We start from the raw sequence: 17690 nt of genomic DNA on the forward strand, positions 1-17690 counted from the left end.
TGGTGTATAAATTCATTATAAACCGTACACAATAGGCTATATCTCATAATGTACAGTGGGTGTCAGTTAGCCTGTAGACCTCTCATATTGTTAGCAGAGGAAATAAAATCCCTCTGCAGCATTGGTTCCCTGCTGCCCACACTTGTGTTTATTTTTTCAGACTTTCCTTCCATCTTTTTTTCTTGTGAATTACTCATAATTTTAGGCCTTTTGGGGCTCTAACACGACTAAGAGTTTCCAGCCATGTTAGCGACACTGTGAGGCTGCGCTTAGACACAGTGGTGCTTTAACATCAGCATGTTCAGCAGGTTTAAGGTTTACCATGATCACCATATTAGTTTAGCGGGTCAGCATGCTAACATTTGCTAATTAGCAGCAAATACAAAGTGTAAAAGAAGCCGAATGTCAGGTTTTGCAGGTCACAAACCAAAGTACTGGACAAAATGAAAACATGTCAGGGGGTCACCATTTTTTCATCTTAAACTATAAAATAATAAAGATAAATCAGGGACAAGGTTCCCTTACCCTGTTTTCCCAAAGATGCTTTTCTGTGGGTAGTCTTTCTCTTACTATTACTTACATAATCTACATAAATATTTACAGATCGGAGCCTCTGTACTGATCTGCTCTGATTGTGTTTATATGGAGGCAGTGCCAGGCTGCTGTCCATGTCAGGAGGAGGGAACAGAAAACCAGCTGACAAGGAGATGCAGTTTAAGATTCACTGGCTGAAAAGGACACAGCTTTCCATAAAAGTGATTTTGGCCTATGGTACTTTAGATTCTATGGTCTTGATGCTAATTGAAATGCCTTCTTCCTGCTTCTTCCAGCTTTAAACTGTCCAGAAAGTATTTTAATTAGACAGAAATAAAGGAGCATTCTTGTGGAAAGGAGTAGTTTTAATGTTAAAAAGTCTGATTTCAAAAAAGTTTATTTTTGACCCAGAAAACAAAATAAAAGTCCACTTTGACAAGCTAGTAAGTGGACTTTATGCTCAGATTATTTAGTCAAATTAAAGAAACATGATGTTAACAATAAGAAGGATATGAAAAAGACAATATATATATATGGATTTGGACTATAAAGTTGGTGTAATCCGCCCTGACAGGTGCTAATGTGAAAATACGAGCCCTCTTCTCACTGCAGGCGCCTGGTATTCCCTCATAAACCGAGATATTTAGCTGTCAAGAAGTGATATACATTCCTGTAGCTTCCTGCTTTTGATCATAATTTTTATGACCCCGTGTAAAAGTGTTGACTTGCTGCAACAAGCCTGTTCTCTCTGTTAAATAATCTTATCACAGAATCAACTCCAGATGAAAAATAAAAAGGGCCATGTGGTGCTGTTATTTGTTCGAGCTTTTCCCATGACTCTTCCTGAAATATTTTTGACCTTGTTTGCAGGGATGAAGGAGAACAGTCTTGTTTGGTCCCACGAGGAGGAGGAGGAGGAGGAGGAGGAGGAAGGAAGGATGGGGTCGAAGCTCCTCAGTGAATGTTTAAGATTTCACGTCATCCCGCTCAGCCTCTGAGGGGCCGGGGACTCAAACTCAGCTGGATCCCGCTGGTGGAGGCTGTTAAAGTAATTAGACGACATGACTCTGACTGACAGACCGCAGGAGAAGGACGGGGGGCTACGCCTCGCACGAGACCCTACAGCTTCTACAGTATTTGTACTGCATATTTCTTAAAGTCAACTTAGGTCCTTAGATGACTGTGTGTACTAACAATATGTATTCACATTTGAGCATTTGCCAGCTCAATACACTCTGTGGGATTCACCCTGTCGTAACTTTTGAACGATGACTTAAATTACCAAAACACATTTGTCACTTACCCCTTGTGGTTTTACTTCCCTGGTTTCCAGATAACCATCTCCCTTTCTGCCTCTCTGCCAACACAATGGAAGTGAATTTAATTTGTGGTGCTCACAGAATCAACAATTAAAAAGTAAACAGCAACTTTCAGGAACAGTGTTCCTGTTACTTTGTTTAATCCACCGTCCTCACTGTCAACAGTTTACATCGTGGGACTATTTGGTTGGAGATGGTTCCAATGACGTCTGTGGTTTATCATTTATATTCTTCTGTACTTGTTTGCGCCTGTTGATTCTTTCAAAGCTGTGAGCATCACAAAGGATGTATTAGGGTGGTGGCAGAAATCTTACACACGGATATCTTAAAACCTTTAAAAGCAAAACTACCTGCGTGGTTGGATACCACGAAGCAGAAGACGGGGCAACATGGAGGAGATGTCCACGGAGAGCTCAGAGGAAAGGAACCAACACAATGACAACTGGGCAAACTCTAACTAGTAATGCCTTTTTGGCAAAATCTCAATCAAAACGGTATATACAGGGATGGACAGAGTACTAGAAAATTATACTCAAGTAAAAGTACTGTTACTTTAAAGACATTTTACTCAAGGGAAAGTACATGAAGTATGTAAAAAAATGTACTCTGAGAAACATTACTGCCTTTTAAAGGGGGGGTATGATGATGATAATAATGTTATATAACTACTACATTAAATTAAAAACACATTTAGGCTTCAAAATAAAGCATTAACATGTCAACGTATAGCAAAACAACATCACACCACAGAGCCCTTATGTCCAACCAAGAATTACTTTATATATAACTGTCTTCCTTGGTGTACTAGAATTACAAGGAAAAGAGGACAAAACTCAAACAATTACACAAAAAGTGAGTGACAATAAATAAAAAGAGCTATAGAATCTGCGGCAGGTGCAACACGCGATATTAATCTACATATTGAATAGCCTGCCACTTGAGCGTCATATCAGAAACAATAAAGTTAAGTGGAATCTTTTTTTATTTATTTTCTTGTCATTTGGGTGAATTGTCTTTTAACCTTTGTTTTGTAATTCAAAGGAAGTCGTGATTATATTGAGTTTAGGCATTTAAAAGTCACTTTATCTCAACTGCACTTGATTCTGGCTGAAAAGAAGATGTAAACACAACTCCCATGTTTTAATCACACTGTGACTGGCCTTCATCACGGAGTGGTAACAACATTACAAGAAATGACAAACAACACGGCAGATTAGAAAAGCTCCAGTTCCAGTAAAGGTCAGCAGCGCTGAACTGAAGTTGTTTGTAATACTTCACTTTCTGCTGGAGGAGTCATTATTTAAAGCTGTTGTGTTTTTCATAGTGGGGCTGACACCAAACACACATGCCGGATTTCAACAACACAACAAGATCATTCATTCCAAACATGGAGCGTCCCCAGGAGAGTCGTGGTGATCCACGTCTGGACACTGAACAAGCCAAATGAAACATTTGTATGTTAAAAGTCAAACTCAAGAGCATCTTTTAAGCCCAAAAACTAAAATTTGCACTTCCCTAATTTGTTTAAATTGCTAACCTGGACTCAAAAATACAAGAAAGGCCTGAACGCTACACAGCTGAGTGGTTTACGTTTAAATTAAGGCATCCTGTTTGGCTCCCATCGGCTCAATTAAAGTTTTGCCTTGGTCAATTCTTTCCAGATAATTTCCTGAAATGACAGGAAATGAAACAAAGATCTGCTGTTAAGTGGTGAAACACACATCGTGCATTCATGCCTCATTACTCACACACCCCGAAGTCAAACGTGTGGAATGTATTCTGGTGTGAGTGTGAGTTTCCAGCCAGATTGCATTACGTAGTGGGTGATGTTGAGCAGTTCGAATGTGACTTGTGAGTGAGTCATGGGCTGACATGTAACCTGGTCTCAACCGCAGCCTCTACAGTATCTATGTGTCAGGTGGCTGAAGTAGACGTGGGAGGAGACGAGGAAATAATACAGCTGGGAGAAAAATGTGCAGTATGTCTCCGAACCTGTGTTAATGCTCAATGCATGTCATTAGTTATGAATCACTGACACAGGTACAGAACAGTGAAGGCACCAGTGAAACTTGTAATGGGGGGAGAAAGCACTCACAGCAACCCACAAAAGGATTTCTGCCTCTTAGAGCAATACAGCCGTGAAATGGGTCAAATTAACAAAATACAGCCAGCATGCTAGCAGCTCTGTGAGGCTGCACTTTGAGCTAATTGCTAACGTCAGCATCCACACATGCTCACAATGACAACGCTAACACTCTGATGTTTAGCAGGTCTAATGAGTATCACGGCTCATTAGTCTTAGTTTAGGAGTGTTAGCATGCTAATATTTGCTGATTAGCAATAAACACAAAATACAGCTGATTCTAATTTAATCACTTTTGCAGTTATTTGGTCACAAACCGAAGGACTGGACAAATTAAAAGTTTGGTCTGATGATAGTGCTAGATGAAAAGTTACGGTTAAGTTTTTAGTCATTTCATTTCATATCATATCTAACAGTTGTTGATGTATTTTACTAAAAAATGAATAATATAAACCTCATGGTGACACTAGAGGAAAAGTCTATGAGAATATCACATTCTTTGGATTCAGCCTCTGGGGACCACGAATGTCTGTACAAAAGTTTACAGCAATACATCCAGTAGTTGTTGAGATATTTCAGTGCGGATCAAAATGTTGAACCGACCAATATCATCATCCAGAACCACCCCACCATACTGTGAGGCTGTACTTTAAGCTAAATGCTAACATCAGCGTGCTAACATGTTCTCAAGGACTGCTGATTAAACAGGTATAACGTTTACACCAAGTATGTCATCTTGATTTGGCATGTTAGCATGCTAACATTTGCTGATTAGCACTAAACATGAAGTACAGCTGATGCTAACGGGAATGTCATTATCATCAAATGCTACCTGATAGTGGCGCAAGATTAAAAAAAACAGGTTATTATAATTTATCCGGAGGGGAACATTAATGTCTGTACAAAATTAGTTGTCAAGAAATTTCATTCTGAACCAAAGTGGTGGACCAACATTGCCATCCAGAGCTCTGCTGCTAGCATGGCTAAGTAACTGTCATAATGCTAACTGCCTGCTAGAGAAATAGAGCAGTAAAAAACAGTCCTTGTGTCATGACACCAGATGAAATGTGACTCTGGGGTGGAGGTGGTGGAGGAGCAGCCGCATGAAACCGAGGAGTGCATTCCAGGGATGGACTCTTCTCCGTCAGTCTCTTCATCATATGAGTTTGTCCGCAGCTCTGGTTCCTCAGACCCCCCCCCCCCCCCGACATGTGGTGATGCTTCAGGCCTGTTGTGACTCATGTGCTCGTCACTGCAAAATCTAAGTACTTCCAAGTTTTGAGGTACTCTAAGGGAGCTTTCAAAAAGTGTGTTTTCAATCCAAAGATCCAAATAGGGAAGAGTGGAGCAGTGGCTCAGCTGTGCCTTCGAGGAACAGTTTGACATTTTGGAAATGACTAGTGTTCTTCTTGTGAGTTCGATGAGAAGATAGATACCACTCGTATCTGCGCGGTAGATATGAAGCTACAGAAAACTTCCAAGTCATGCTTTCAAACTTGCTTTTAACTTGAAACTTAAACATTTTACCTCACAAACAGTAGTAATTATTCATTTCTAATTAATTCATTTTATATTTGTCTCATTTCTACACTTGAATGTCTCTTTTTTTTGCCTGTTCTATCTTTTGTGAAGAACATTATATTGCATCTTTTTGTGTGTAGGTCTGCTTTAAATAAAGTTCTGTTATCATTATTGTCTATACTCACTGATAATGTAACACACTCCTGCTTGTTGTTTGTTTTGTGAGGATTTATAGTAACAATCTTGACTCCAGGTATAAATGCCAAATCTGAACAAGTGAATAAACATGAAAATATAAAGTATCAAGCTTTCTGTCGGTGGATGTCAACCATGTGTTTTGGCGCTGCCTGGTGAAAGATCTGTATACTGCATGCTGACTACATGTAGATTAAAAGTGTTAAAAGCTGTAACTTTCACAAACATTTGTTGACCAAATAATCTAAAAGTTTAAATCTTCTACTTGTTAAATCAGCATATTAAAGTTTATGACAAAAGCCAGGCAACATTGAGCAAACAGCATGCTGCTGTCGGCATGCTTGTGCTCTGAGACGCCCGTTTACTTAAGTTTATTTTCATAAAACAAACAGAACTGTCAGAAGAGAATGCGCTGGCTATTCTCTATATTAGTTAGGTAAACACAGCTAATATTTGGACTATTTAAAAAAAGAAACTGCTCCATAATATAATATGGACCTATGTGTGGGAACTCCATCCGACAATTGGCCAATTTCAAAGTTTCACTGGCGTGCATCTGGCAGGGATCGACACAAGAAACTAAAGATTTAGGGTGACTATTACAGCCAGCAATGACTTTTCAGCCACTTCATAACATCCAACAATACCTTAACTGCTGTGATGAGTGATGCAAAAGGACTGCTTTCACTCACAGACATTTTACTAAACAACCAAAACATATTCACGTTACTGGTATTTTTTTTATTTTTTTGAAAAACAAACCATGTAATAAAAGAATCCGGGGTATTCAGGGGTTATACAACCATGTGTGATGCTTAACAAAAAGCATAACTTTCTTACAATGGGAAACATGGAAATTAACTACATAATAAATACAATCTTTTTTTTTTTAACACTATACAAGATGATGTGTTACTGAAGGCAGGCATCATCAGGCCTCAAGTAACATGCAACACCATATTTCTACTTAATTGGCAGGTCAAAAATCTTAACCATGACCAAAGGTAGGTGGCAGGGGGGAATGTTTCAAGCAATACACACAGTACAGGCGGAAATATGACCAAAAAAAAAAAAAAGGCATAAAAAGTTCACAAAGTCCAAAAATCTTGTGTTTCTCTAAACGTATCCTCGTGTGTGTCCAGGTGTTCCAGTCGTCCTCGTTAAGTTGAATAATCCTGCAGGACAAAGGACAAAAAATTATTGAAGTAAAGACAGCGATCAGTCAAAGCCGCAACAAAAAGTCGATATAATTGATCGCCAGAAAATTTATCAGCAAGTATTTTGATAATAGAATCAATGTTTGAGTGATTTTAAGCAAAAATGCCAAACATTTGCAGCGATGTAAATGTGAGAATTGAATGCTTACACTGTGTAAACTGAATATATTGCTGTTGGAAATTGTAATGGACATTTTTCACTATTTTATAACACTGTATATATTATATGTAATAATAATAACAATAATAATAATAAAGAAGAAAAATAACTTACAGCTCTCGGTTTCTTGTTAACCTTCATGTCAAATCTGCAACAAAAACAATGCAGGGCTGCATTAGATATTAACAGATCATAAACCTGGTTTTGATGGGAGTTATGGTAAAAAGCGGAACCGCTACTGTATCATGAAGAAGCCTAAAAACCAGCCCAAAACAAAAACGCTAAATGAACATGTGATTGTTCTTGTTTGTGCACAAATCTGTAGACAGAAACCAGCATCTGACAAGACCAGCATTGTTTTATTGAATTGCTGGAATTGGGGAGGCACACATGAAATGAATCTGGGGTCAGAAAGATGTGGAGATACCCCAGTAACAAGCAGGAATATCTAATGCAGTTCAGAGTGCTGGATGCTGAATTAAAGAATGAAGTGTTGAACATGCAGTATGACTGAATAACTAGCAGGCTTGAACTCAAACTCTAGGTCAACACAGGCAGGCAGAGAGCAGGAAAAAACGGTGGAGAAGTTGAGGATGGTGGTTACAGCAGGCAGGATGTTAACACCACAGGAGCAGGAAGTAAAAATCAGACTTACTCAAAGTCATAATCAAACATGGCAGAAGGACTGGGGGGGCAGCATTAGGGGGAGGAAGAAAGCAGCAGCTGTTAGTTCACCAACCTGAGTCTAAAGCCCTGCGTCTACATAATACTGCAGTCCAGACTTTACAGAGTGAGAGAACCACCTCTTCACAGTGTGTTAGGTGAAGCACCTGCTGCGTTAATATGTGGTTAGAACAGTGATGCCTGAGTCAGGAAAAACAGGTTGGCATTAAACACTGCAAAGCAACTTATTAGCTCGTCTTTGCATTGTAGCATAAACAACAATTCTACTTAACAAACCCGTCATTTGTTAACCGTTTGTTCACCCAACTACACTGACTCTTACAATAACAGAAGTAGTTTTAAGTATTTGAGGACCTCACATTTACATATTCACAACATCAGATATTCCTTTCACTTTAACAAGAGAAAAAGAGGTGAGGACTATCTTATCCTTGGACTAACAGTGCCTCAGAGAAACTCCCAAACAGGACTAGACTGAAAGCTTTTCATATTTTCCAAGTATTTTTCCAAAATCGTTGGAAAAGTTTATAATAATATATATATATATAATTAGGGGCCATCACTTGTTTATTTTTCCAGACTTTCACCTAATTTTTGCTTTTTCTTGATACCTTTTCGGATCTCTAAGAATCCTCTAAATGAAACAACTTGAGAACGAAAAATTACTCTGAATTGCTCACGACTAAAGTTTATACTAAGGCCATAAGCTCTGATGAGGATCCACAAGTAGAGATTGTTTAATTGTAGGGGGTCACAAGCCAAAAACATTGGGAACCACTGCCTTATGTAAACAGGTTATTCTCTGATTTATCAGACGTCTTATATACAAGAAACTAAGTCCATAATTGGGTTTGGAGATTACAGAAACTCCTTGTTCCCCAGCCAGATTTCTCCAGCAGAAAATCATTCCTTTGCTACGTGTAAGTGTAAGTGGGTTTCTAATAGGCTTTATACCAACCATGACAAAGATTTTAAATGAGAAAGGTTTTGCTGTGACAGCAGGATGCAAGGAAAGTTCCTTAATATATAAACAGACTACTTATATAGCGCTTTTATCTAAAGGACTTTACAAGCTGCCTCTCATTCACCCATGTAAACACACACTCACACCGCGAGCTACCATGCAAGGCGCTGGCCTAAACATCAGGGCCTACTGGGATTCAGTGTTTTGCTCAAGCAAACTTTGACATGTGGACAGGAGGAGCCTGCCAACCCTACCTGCTGAGCAACATCTGCACAGTCATTACATGTAGCTATGCATCCTGGTATTCAAAATTCAATTAATTTATCTTAATTCAAAGTCTGACTGAAACTGACACGTTGTAGTCTGAGTCAGTTTCCACAGCTAAACAATTCAGACTGGTCAGGGTAAGGGGGAAAATCTTACCTGACCTGCTGCATGTATACATGGATTTTACAGTAACCAGGTTTTACTATAGTACATGTAAACACGTTGTCCATCTTCCACTTTCTACCCACTTTTCCCAGTAACCTGTTTTTTTGTGTGCGTGTAAACACATTATTGATCAACTGTTAACAAACTCAGCTCCTTAATCAAGAAATCCTGAAATTAACAGCACAATCAGAGGGAAAAAGAAGCACATATTAAACAGCATGCTGACACACTGTGTCTTGTATCTTAATTGTGTACCTGTGTCTGTTTTTGTTCTTCCTCTTCTTGTGGCTCGCGTGATGGCTGCCTGAGGAGGAAGAGGAGGCAGCCTTCTGGGGCTTTAGGTCCTGCAGTGTCGAGTCCACATCCTCTGTGTCCTCCTGGCTGGGCTCATTCTCTTGGTTCTGGAGATCTGGAGAGCCGTCGCTTTCCGTACCGCTGCCCGCCTCACCTGACGGGATCCAAATGACAGCACAAACTCAGTGTCAGAAACTACCAAAGACATTGAAGGAGAAACTTTTCTGACGCTGCTTGGCTTGAGAAAGTTACAAAAACAACTCACGTTTTTCATTCATGTGATCTGGTATCCCACCGAGTGCACATACTGCCTGGCATTCAAAACAGAGGGTACAGTTGCTTTAGTATTTCTGTTCTTGTCATGCAGCAGGTGAGCAACTAATATATTATGTGAAAAGGTCCAGTGAGAGAGAGAGACTTACTGCAACTGACGTGACTGATGACTTGCTGAATAAACGCTCTGCTTCCTTGAATTTCCTATTCCTTCTGTCAGTCTTACTATTAGAGTTCCTGTTAGGATTACAGAAATATGGTTAGACTAGTAGCTCATGATTAAGTGGAATGACAAAGTGTTGAACCATTTTCATGTCATTTCTCATCTAATAAAAAAAGCTTGAGAGAAAACAAGTCTGGTTTCCAGTAAAATAATAATAATAATAAAGTTCTTAGAAACACTTTGTACTTGTTTATTTTGAGTTGATTGTGGCTTGTGTGATTCCTGTAAAATCCCTTAAACGTAATCAACGTTTCATGATATCTTGGTCTCTTTAAAACACAATGCATACAGCCCGAGTGTAACGTATCCAACACTTACTTTTGGTTGGTGAGGTATCGATCCCATCCTCTGATGATGTTGCCATACATCTGGGTGTCTTCTAGGTAGCTGCCTTCAAATGCATATATTTGTCTTTCCAAGTTCACCAGCGTCTCCTATGATATTGAAGAATTTAGACCAAACTTGCATTAACTGGGAAAATTGAGTAGGTACTGTGCACAGATGATCAGACAGATGTGTAGTCATGTTTGTCGGACTCCTAAATTGATTTCGAAGTGAAGTTGCTGATGTGGAGACAGGTAACAATGCATTATTTTAGCTGCAAGCAGGATAGAGATGAAAAGGATGAGAAGGAGGGAAAACTACTACAAACTAGTATTTACTTTAAACTGTATCTTGTATGTATGTGACTTATGTTGACACCATGCATTTTCCCTTTGCAATTCTGTCCAAAATGTTTAGAGTCTGAATAGGCGATCGCTAACAAACTAACCATGGATGCATAACGTTAATATACCCATAAAGCTAATATAACGCGAGAACTGTGCTAAACCGGGCGGCGGCTATAATGTAACTATGCTAGCTAGCTAGCATGTTCAGCCAACAACGCTACTGCAATGCCCGTGAGCGCCAAAATGTAAAACTTCAAAAAAATGTAAAATAGCAACGATTGAGTGTTGTTATTAAACAGTTCAAGTAGAGTCAACATCAGATACCTATATAATAGCTAATAACGTTACGCTCTCTACAGTATTGTCTTATCAGTAGCTCGCTAGCGAAGTTAGCAGGAGCTACTAGCACTACTGGAGTGAACAGAGCAGAAGCAAACCGAGAGACAGCCAACGTTAGCAACTGCTATCGTTAGCTTGGCACTCAGAAAGGCCTCGGCTAGCAAACGGCGAACGCTGATATTAAAATTACAGCTTGCTGTAATTATAAATGGCAAAACACTTAATGCCGCTTTCTTCTTTGACGAAATGGCAGTAACATTAACTTACAGCGAGTTCTTGTTTCCTCTTCACCAGTTCGGCTAGCTCCCGGCGGGTGTCCGGGATCTGTGGCGGAGTCGCCTTCGCATGCATCGCCATGATGGATGTAGCTATCTAGAAACAAAACAGAGGCGGGTTGGTACAGAGCGCCTGATAAGCCGCAATTTCGCCGAGAGATGGCGCTAAAAGACCGCAACAGGACGCCAGTTCGAACCACGCTCTGTTTCCACGTCGCCATAGCAACGCCTGTGGGGACACTGAGTTTGGACATGACTTCAGATTCACTGACTTCAACAGTAACTTTCTACGTGAAATCTAACTGAAACATGGGCAACATGTACCGAGGATTTAATAAAAGTGAGTCAAAGTGAAAGTTTCATTTATTTATTTATTTTTTTTTTAGCTAAAAACTATAATAATGGTCATAACGGTTCTTTTGATCTTAAAGCAGATACGATTCCGGCTTATACCGTTTCATCTTCGATACCAACGAAATACCAAAGAGCGCTGATAACAAATCAAGAAAAGAAGGGGTTTTCATCTCAAGCTAAGAGATTCCCTTCACAAGTCTGCCTGGTAGGGACATTGACTCTCCCAACATCACTGTAAATTAACAGCTAAAAGGCAGCAACTAACAATGCAACATAATCATGATGATGTGTATTTGTTTTTAGAATGAAAATCCAGGACCAGGCAGCTATGGCTGTATCACCGGCGCTGAGGTCAAAAGTCCTTCCTTCTCTAAGAAAGGCACCACAGGCTTTGTTGCGTCCAAGGTCAGGTCCCTGAATCATTTGCACTGATTTCAGGCGCATGCTGAGCAGGGCCTTAGCCAGGATTACAGGAATAATGAGGTCAACTTAAAACAAAGTCCCAATTATTTTAAACCTCCATATTCATATTAGTTCTGTTTCATTTAACTGTTTACTTGATTTAACATAAATTTCTGTATATCTAATTTCTCAACATGACTGGTCTGTCCACCACTTTGGTTCAGACTGAACTATCTCAACAGCTATTGGACGGTTTCTCATGACATTCATGGTCCCCAGAGGATGAATCTTACTTAATTTGGTGATCCCCTGACTTTTCCTCCAGCGCCATCAACAGGTTGACATAGACTATTGGATGGATTGCCTTGAAATTTGTACAGACATTCATTGTCCTCTCAGGATAAATTGCAATAACTCTGGTGATCCCGTAACCTTTCATCTAGCATCACCATCAGCAGGTCAAACTTTTAATTTGTGCGATACTTCGGTTTTGCTAATTAGCCAATATCAGCATGCTAACATGCCAAACTAAGATTGTAAACGTGATAAACATCATACCTGCTAAACATCAGCATGCTAGCATTGTAGTTGTGAGTGTGTCTGTAGACTTTTAGTCTTTCCAGTTGTAGAATATGTGTTTGCTAAAACCCCCAAATCCCCAGACAAAATACAGATGGCACAACCTCAATGGCAGTTATGGCCCCGAAGCTAAGTTTAGATTCTGCTGATTGCCTGTGAATACACCAAATATTTTTTTCCAGGCGCATTAAAATGGCCTTTTCTTATCATTCACTCCAATAAGGCTGCCATGGCTTCCAGGAACCCACAGAGAGCCATCCCAGGACCAAATGCATACAACCTGCAGAGCTCCTTCATACACAAGTATGACTTCAACATTGGAGTCTCCAGGGTGTTCAGGTTGCCTGTGGCTGTAAGGCTGGATGGTCCGAAGCACAAAACTCCAGCCCCGAATCAATATGATGTATGTATGTGAATTATTAAGTTGCTTTTACTTCCTCTGTGACTGTTCCTGTATCAGTCTGTATCCTGTAATCCTGTAGTTAATGTGAAGCTTTTTGTTTTTCCTGTATGGACAGGTCAGTGGTGGTAGTAGAGAGAGATTCTCCTCTGTGGTTGGTACATCAGCTTTCCTTTCAAAAACTGGACGCGATTCTTTTAACCCAAACAAAGATGTGCCATCACCATGTAAGTTCTCTATTTAAAGTCATGTATAATCTCATTTTAAAGTGTTTTTTTGTGTTTTTGTGTCTTTTTCATTCTTTATTGTGTTTATTATAGTCTTAATCTTACATTATGCATTTGTTAAAGGCCACTATGAAGTGAACAACAACGTAATCCAGTATGGCTCCAAAGCAGTCTTGTCCCCCTTTAAATCAAAAACCCAGAGAATCCCTGCTCCAGCGGACAACCGTGTACCAGGCCCAGGAGCCTACAGTCCCCATCAGGCCCCTGCACTGGTGAAGAGGACCATCCTGCCGTGAGTAAACACACAATATTTGCAGATTTGGACATGTGTTCCCCACTTGTTTCTTTTCGATAGTCTAAAAAGGTACATTTCTGTTAACTGTGTTTCAAGGAGGGGATATTACTTGGCAATATCAGCGCCTCCTCTCATTGTTCCGAAGGACCCTCCCTTGCCAGGACCTGGGCAGTATGACATAGGAGAATATAACGGCCTGTCTAAGCATCTCATGCCTTCTGCTGCATTTGCATCCAGAACTGAAAGAATACCCCAAAACACACGGGGTGATACGGGGCCAGGTCCAGGTAATGACTTAAAATCTACTTCATAAAACATAAATACTTTTTAAAAAAACATTAATTTTGCAGGATGGAGTTTGGTTGTTGGTTGGTGTTTGTCTTATTTCTGTGTATGCAGATGATGGATATTTCCAGTGCAGCTGCAGAAAACCTTTTGGCTCCCTAAAACACACTGAACAATAAACACCAGGTTGTGTTATCTATACATAATCAAAGAGAAAAGGTTTCTTTCTTGACTAATCATTTCATGCACAATTGTAGAATACGCTGAGATGTTGCCTTCTGCAGTGGTTGTGGAGTGGAATACTACATTTCTTACACCGTACTTTGCCCATCGTAATCACATGCTAATTTTACAGCTGTAAATAAATAAATTGGGATTAGACGAGGTTTGCAATAAATTTGCATCCCTACTCTCAGGGTTGTTGAAATCGAGTGTGGGAAACACAGGAAACTGCTGACTTAAGTATATGTAAATGAGGCAGGCTAAGGAAAAGTAGGTGCATATGAAAACTTAATGACAACATTTCATCATGAAGTACCTCCTGGAATCTGCCTTGGATTTTTCCTTTAACCCTATCAGTCCCATGTTTTAATTCTCACTGTTTATCCACATATCAATAGTCATTTTCCTTATGAGCAAAATGAGCTAACATGCTTATTTGTCTTTGCGTGTTGTTATACGGCTATCCAAGAAACATGTACATATTAAGAATGGTTGTGTAAAACTTGATAAAGTCAGGGAAGAGGCTGGAAAAAATGTTTGCCTATGTTATTTATTGGTTATGATGCTTTTGTAAATGATTCACATTCTACGTTTTGACCCTTGACACATATAAAGTCAGGCAGGTTAGTGAGGGTCAACTGGAGTAACAGCTGCATAAAGTTACTTTGACTAAAGTTTTGTTGTTGTACTTTCACCTGTGTTATTTATTGGTTATGAGGATGTGCTGAGCCCACACACCTCACAGATTGCACTGATATTGTCCATCATAGAAATTTTGAATGCAATAAGCCAAGAATTGACCTTGAGCGGTAGATTGACAGAAGCACAAAAATGCATTTTTTGGCCTGCAGCTGAATGGGTAAATTCTCCGACGACACCAAGTTGTGGCACATTTAAACAGGGAATGCCCCTGACTTTTGGGATTTTCTTTCCCATTGAACATTCATCTCTGTCTCTGACTGCCTGAAGCAAGAGAAAAGAGTAACCCCCCTGTGACGAGTCGCTGTCCTATTATATGAAGCTCAACAGTATTTAAACTCAAAGATAAAATTAGAAATCAGGCACGATTCATTTTTGTTGGCAGTCGCTCAAATTGTTCATTTATCTGACATTACTCTCTCAGCAAAACTGTTGTTAGCATTAGCAATAACATATATCAAGTCTTAATTATAGTATTTAAGTTGCGTATATGTTTGTAAGTATGAAAGCATTACATTAAACTTCCTCTCCCTCTTTCTAGGTTTCTATGATCCACAAATTTTGCCAAAGCAGTCCTTCTTTTACAATGACTCCAGAGTCTGGATTCCTGTATGAAGCTTTCAAGGAAAACTGCACGGCAGATATGTACATTTTCCCACACACATGAACTGTGATTATCTGTATCAAAATGCTTCTATACAAGGTATGTGTCGCTACATTTTTAAAAATCAGTATTTGTAGAGAAAAAAAAGGATGAAAATTAAATGTTTGCCACCATTTAGTATCTATTTCTATGTTTAAGCAGGCCAATGAGATGTAAGACTGTTGAGATATTTTAGAAGATGAATCATATACAGTATTTATCCACAGTGGTGATGTAAGGGAATGCCTAAACACTCGAGCAGCCATATGTTTTATCCTCACCTCAGTTTCCTGATGCTCTAATCTGGAGATGATATAGCAGTAAGTGTTGCTGCAGTCCCCGACAGCTGCCGGTTCAGTCAGTGGTACGCCACGGTAACAGCTGAGAGCTTGAGATGACTGTGACTGTGCCAACTGCTAGAGGGTAGGCAGAGGGGTGGAGTGTGACTCTGTATGTGAGCAATGTGACTGACTGGGCATGAGGCAGGGATGGTGTTTAACCCGAAAGACAAATGGACACATTAGGCACTCCCTTTATCAGATATTATATTGTTGGAACAGTGGCTGCAACACTTCTGTTGTTTTAAAGCAACAGTTTCACTTTTTGGGATATATGCTTGTTTGCTTTCTGGCATGGAGATGATTGAGAAGATTGATACCACGCTCATATTTAAAGCAGCTGTAAAAGAGAGTGAATATTAGACTTGGACATTCATTAGGTTGCCAAAAACACGACTCCAAGTGGTTGCTTATGTTGCTCCCAACTGCTAGATGAGTAAATAAGCAACTGTTTGCTCACCAGTTCGCCATATCAACTTAAAAGGTGATGATATGTCAATGTTGTGTTAACTTCTTTCCACTGCCCCCAAGTGGCCAAAAAAATCTGTTATTGCAGGTTTAAACATAAGGTAACAACCAGCAGCCAGTTAGTTTAGCTAAGCTTAGTGTAAAGACAGGTAACAAGAGGAAACGACTAGCTTTGTTGTCTCCAACAGTAACAAAATCAAACCTGTAAAGCTCTTTAATTGAAACAAAAAAAACCAAACAAACAGGCACAGTAACTTCCTGTTGGCAACTGCAAAACAGCAAATTGTCTTTTCTACACGTGAGTTTTTGGTATGCAGATTTTGTTGCCTGTAGACAGAACCAGGGTAGCTATTTCCCCCTGTTTCCAGTCTTTTTGCTAAGCTAACTTGTTAGCTGTAGCTGTATGCTTTAAGACACGTTGTCACTCTGGAAATCTGTTTCAAACATTGTCATGGCATTTTGTGTTCATCAGATGCAGTCATTAACATGGAAATGAATGTCATGGAGAGATATTGTGATGGAATAAAACAACAACATGGTGCCAAAGAGCTGTTATTTATACTTTATTTCCATCTGCAAAGACAAAGGATGCGATTTAAACCAGTGTCATCTGCTCACAAGGAAACCAGTTGGAGATTTTTCCCTAGCTCTGCTTTCGATAAACACAACAACTGCAGACATGCTTGACTCCCACACTGAAGCAGCTGTAGTTATATTCAGACTCTGACTTCAGCAGTGTGCTCTCCAAATATGTGTACTCGCCCTATAAAACCAAACCATTGTGTACTTGGGGGTTTTACAATGAAAAGAGCGTTTTATAACTCCCTTTTACAGACAGAAATGTATTCTCCCCTCTGGTGAAACGCACAGGGAGGATCCAGACAAATGTTTTAAGTCGGTAAAGTCACTGCAGGCTTTTTGTTAAGAGCGCTTTTGTGGTAGTGTGTGTAGGAGGGGTAATTAACTACATGCCTCTATGGGTTTATGGAAGGTTCTTCTCTGAACCTCCCCGTGTCTTAGTCAGGTGCAGGCAAGTACGAACATGCAGTCCCTCAAAGGAAGTCTCATTGAGGAAGCTCCTTACTGTAGGAGAAGGATTCAAGTTTCTGATGGAAAATCTGACCTTATTCATGCATTTAAGTGCTCTATCCAGGTATATTAGGTTCTAAACGATACCTATAATAGTCTGAGGGATCCAATAAAAGTAATTTGACCTGCTAAAGTGATGCTGCCTGCATCAGAGCTAATCATGTCAACTTGAGCTTATGTCTGTTGCTTGGCAGCACATCAATGGATTGCAGGCACAATTTGTTCTGCTGTAATTTCATGAGTCTTCCGTAAAACGTTTAAAGACACACTCTGTATTTATGGAGTCCTTGAGAATCAGAACATGAAGGTGTGATTAAATAATATGAGACGTTTTCTTGTCCTGTTTGTCCATCATATTTTGTTTTATAGCCATCCTAGCGAAGTGAATTTAGGGATGACAATGTGGGTCAGTCAGTCGGTTGGTCCACCGCCAGACTGAAATAACTCAACAACTAACAGATAGATTTCCATGAAATTCTGTACAGACGTTCATGGTCCCCAGAGG

At 39.7% G+C, this 17690-nt stretch overlaps 2 protein-coding genes across 4 annotated transcripts; one reads left to right on the plus strand and one right to left on the minus strand.

The window, feature by feature from the left end:
* Nucleotides 1–6424: 6424 nt before the first annotated feature.
* On the minus strand, nt 6425–11266 carry meaf6 (MYST/Esa1-associated factor 6). 2 transcript variants are annotated; one of them, XM_070921767.1, is made up of 8 exons: nt 11177–11266; nt 10218–10333; nt 9826–9913; nt 9669–9714; nt 9365–9557; nt 7685–7714; nt 7144–7177; nt 6425–6827 (listed from the first exon to the last, which is right to left on the minus strand). In XM_070921767.1, exons 1-8 carry the CDS (start codon nt 11264–11266, stop codon nt 6813–6815), a joined length of 612 nt encoding a protein of 203 aa, XP_070777868.1. In that variant the 3' UTR covers nt 6425–6812. The 2 variants fall into 2 exon arrangements, with proteins under 2 accessions (XP_070777868.1, XP_070777867.1); XM_070921766.1 differs by lacking the exon at nt 7685–7714.
* Nucleotides 11255–15262, plus strand: stpg1 (sperm-tail PG-rich repeat containing 1). Of its 2 annotated transcripts, none has more exons than XM_070921764.1 (8): nt 11255–11306; nt 11619–11743; nt 11842–11943; nt 12743–12922; nt 13038–13146; nt 13270–13438; nt 13538–13728; nt 15189–15262. In XM_070921764.1, exons 1-8 carry the CDS (start codon nt 11255–11257, stop codon nt 15260–15262), a joined length of 1002 nt encoding a protein of 333 aa, XP_070777865.1. The 2 variants fall into 2 exon arrangements, with proteins under 2 accessions (XP_070777865.1, XP_070777866.1); XM_070921765.1 differs by lacking the exon at nt 11255–11306 and adding an exon at nt 11494–11524 and having other exon boundaries at nt 11616–11743.
* The last annotated feature ends 2428 nt before the right edge of the window (nt 15263–17690 follow it).

The sequence above is a fragment of the Enoplosus armatus genome, chromosome 16 (genome assembly GCF_043641665.1).
Source record: "Enoplosus armatus isolate fEnoArm2 chromosome 16, fEnoArm2.hap1, whole genome shotgun sequence".
Lineage (NCBI taxonomy): Eukaryota > Metazoa > Chordata > Actinopteri > Centrarchiformes > Enoplosidae > Enoplosus > Enoplosus armatus.

Excerpts from the sequence above, each read along its gene's own strand:
- meaf6 (XM_070921767.1), bottom strand. The coding sequence starts at position 11,266 with ATGGCGATGCATGCGAAGGCGACTCCGCCACAGATCCCGGACACCCGC. Across the intron at positions 9,914-10,217 it reads CGATACCTCACCAACCAAAA|GAACTCTAATAGTAAGACTG; the intron begins GTAAGTGTTGGA and ends TAATCCTAACAG. Across the intron at positions 7,178-7,684 it reads ATGTTTGATTATGACTTTGA|ATTTGACATGAAGGTTAACA; the intron begins GTAAGTCTGATT and ends TTTTTGTTGCAG.
- stpg1 (XM_070921764.1), top strand. The coding sequence starts at position 11,255 with ATGCATCGCCATGATGGATGTAGCTATCTAGAAACAAAACAGAGGCGG. Across the intron at positions 11,307-11,618 it reads AACAAAACAGAGGCGGGTTG|ATACGATTCCGGCTTATACC; the intron begins GTACAGAGCGCC and ends ATCTTAAAGCAG. Across the intron at positions 11,744-11,841 it reads TCCCTTCACAAGTCTGCCTG|AATGAAAATCCAGGACCAGG; the intron begins GTAGGGACATTG and ends ATTTGTTTTTAG.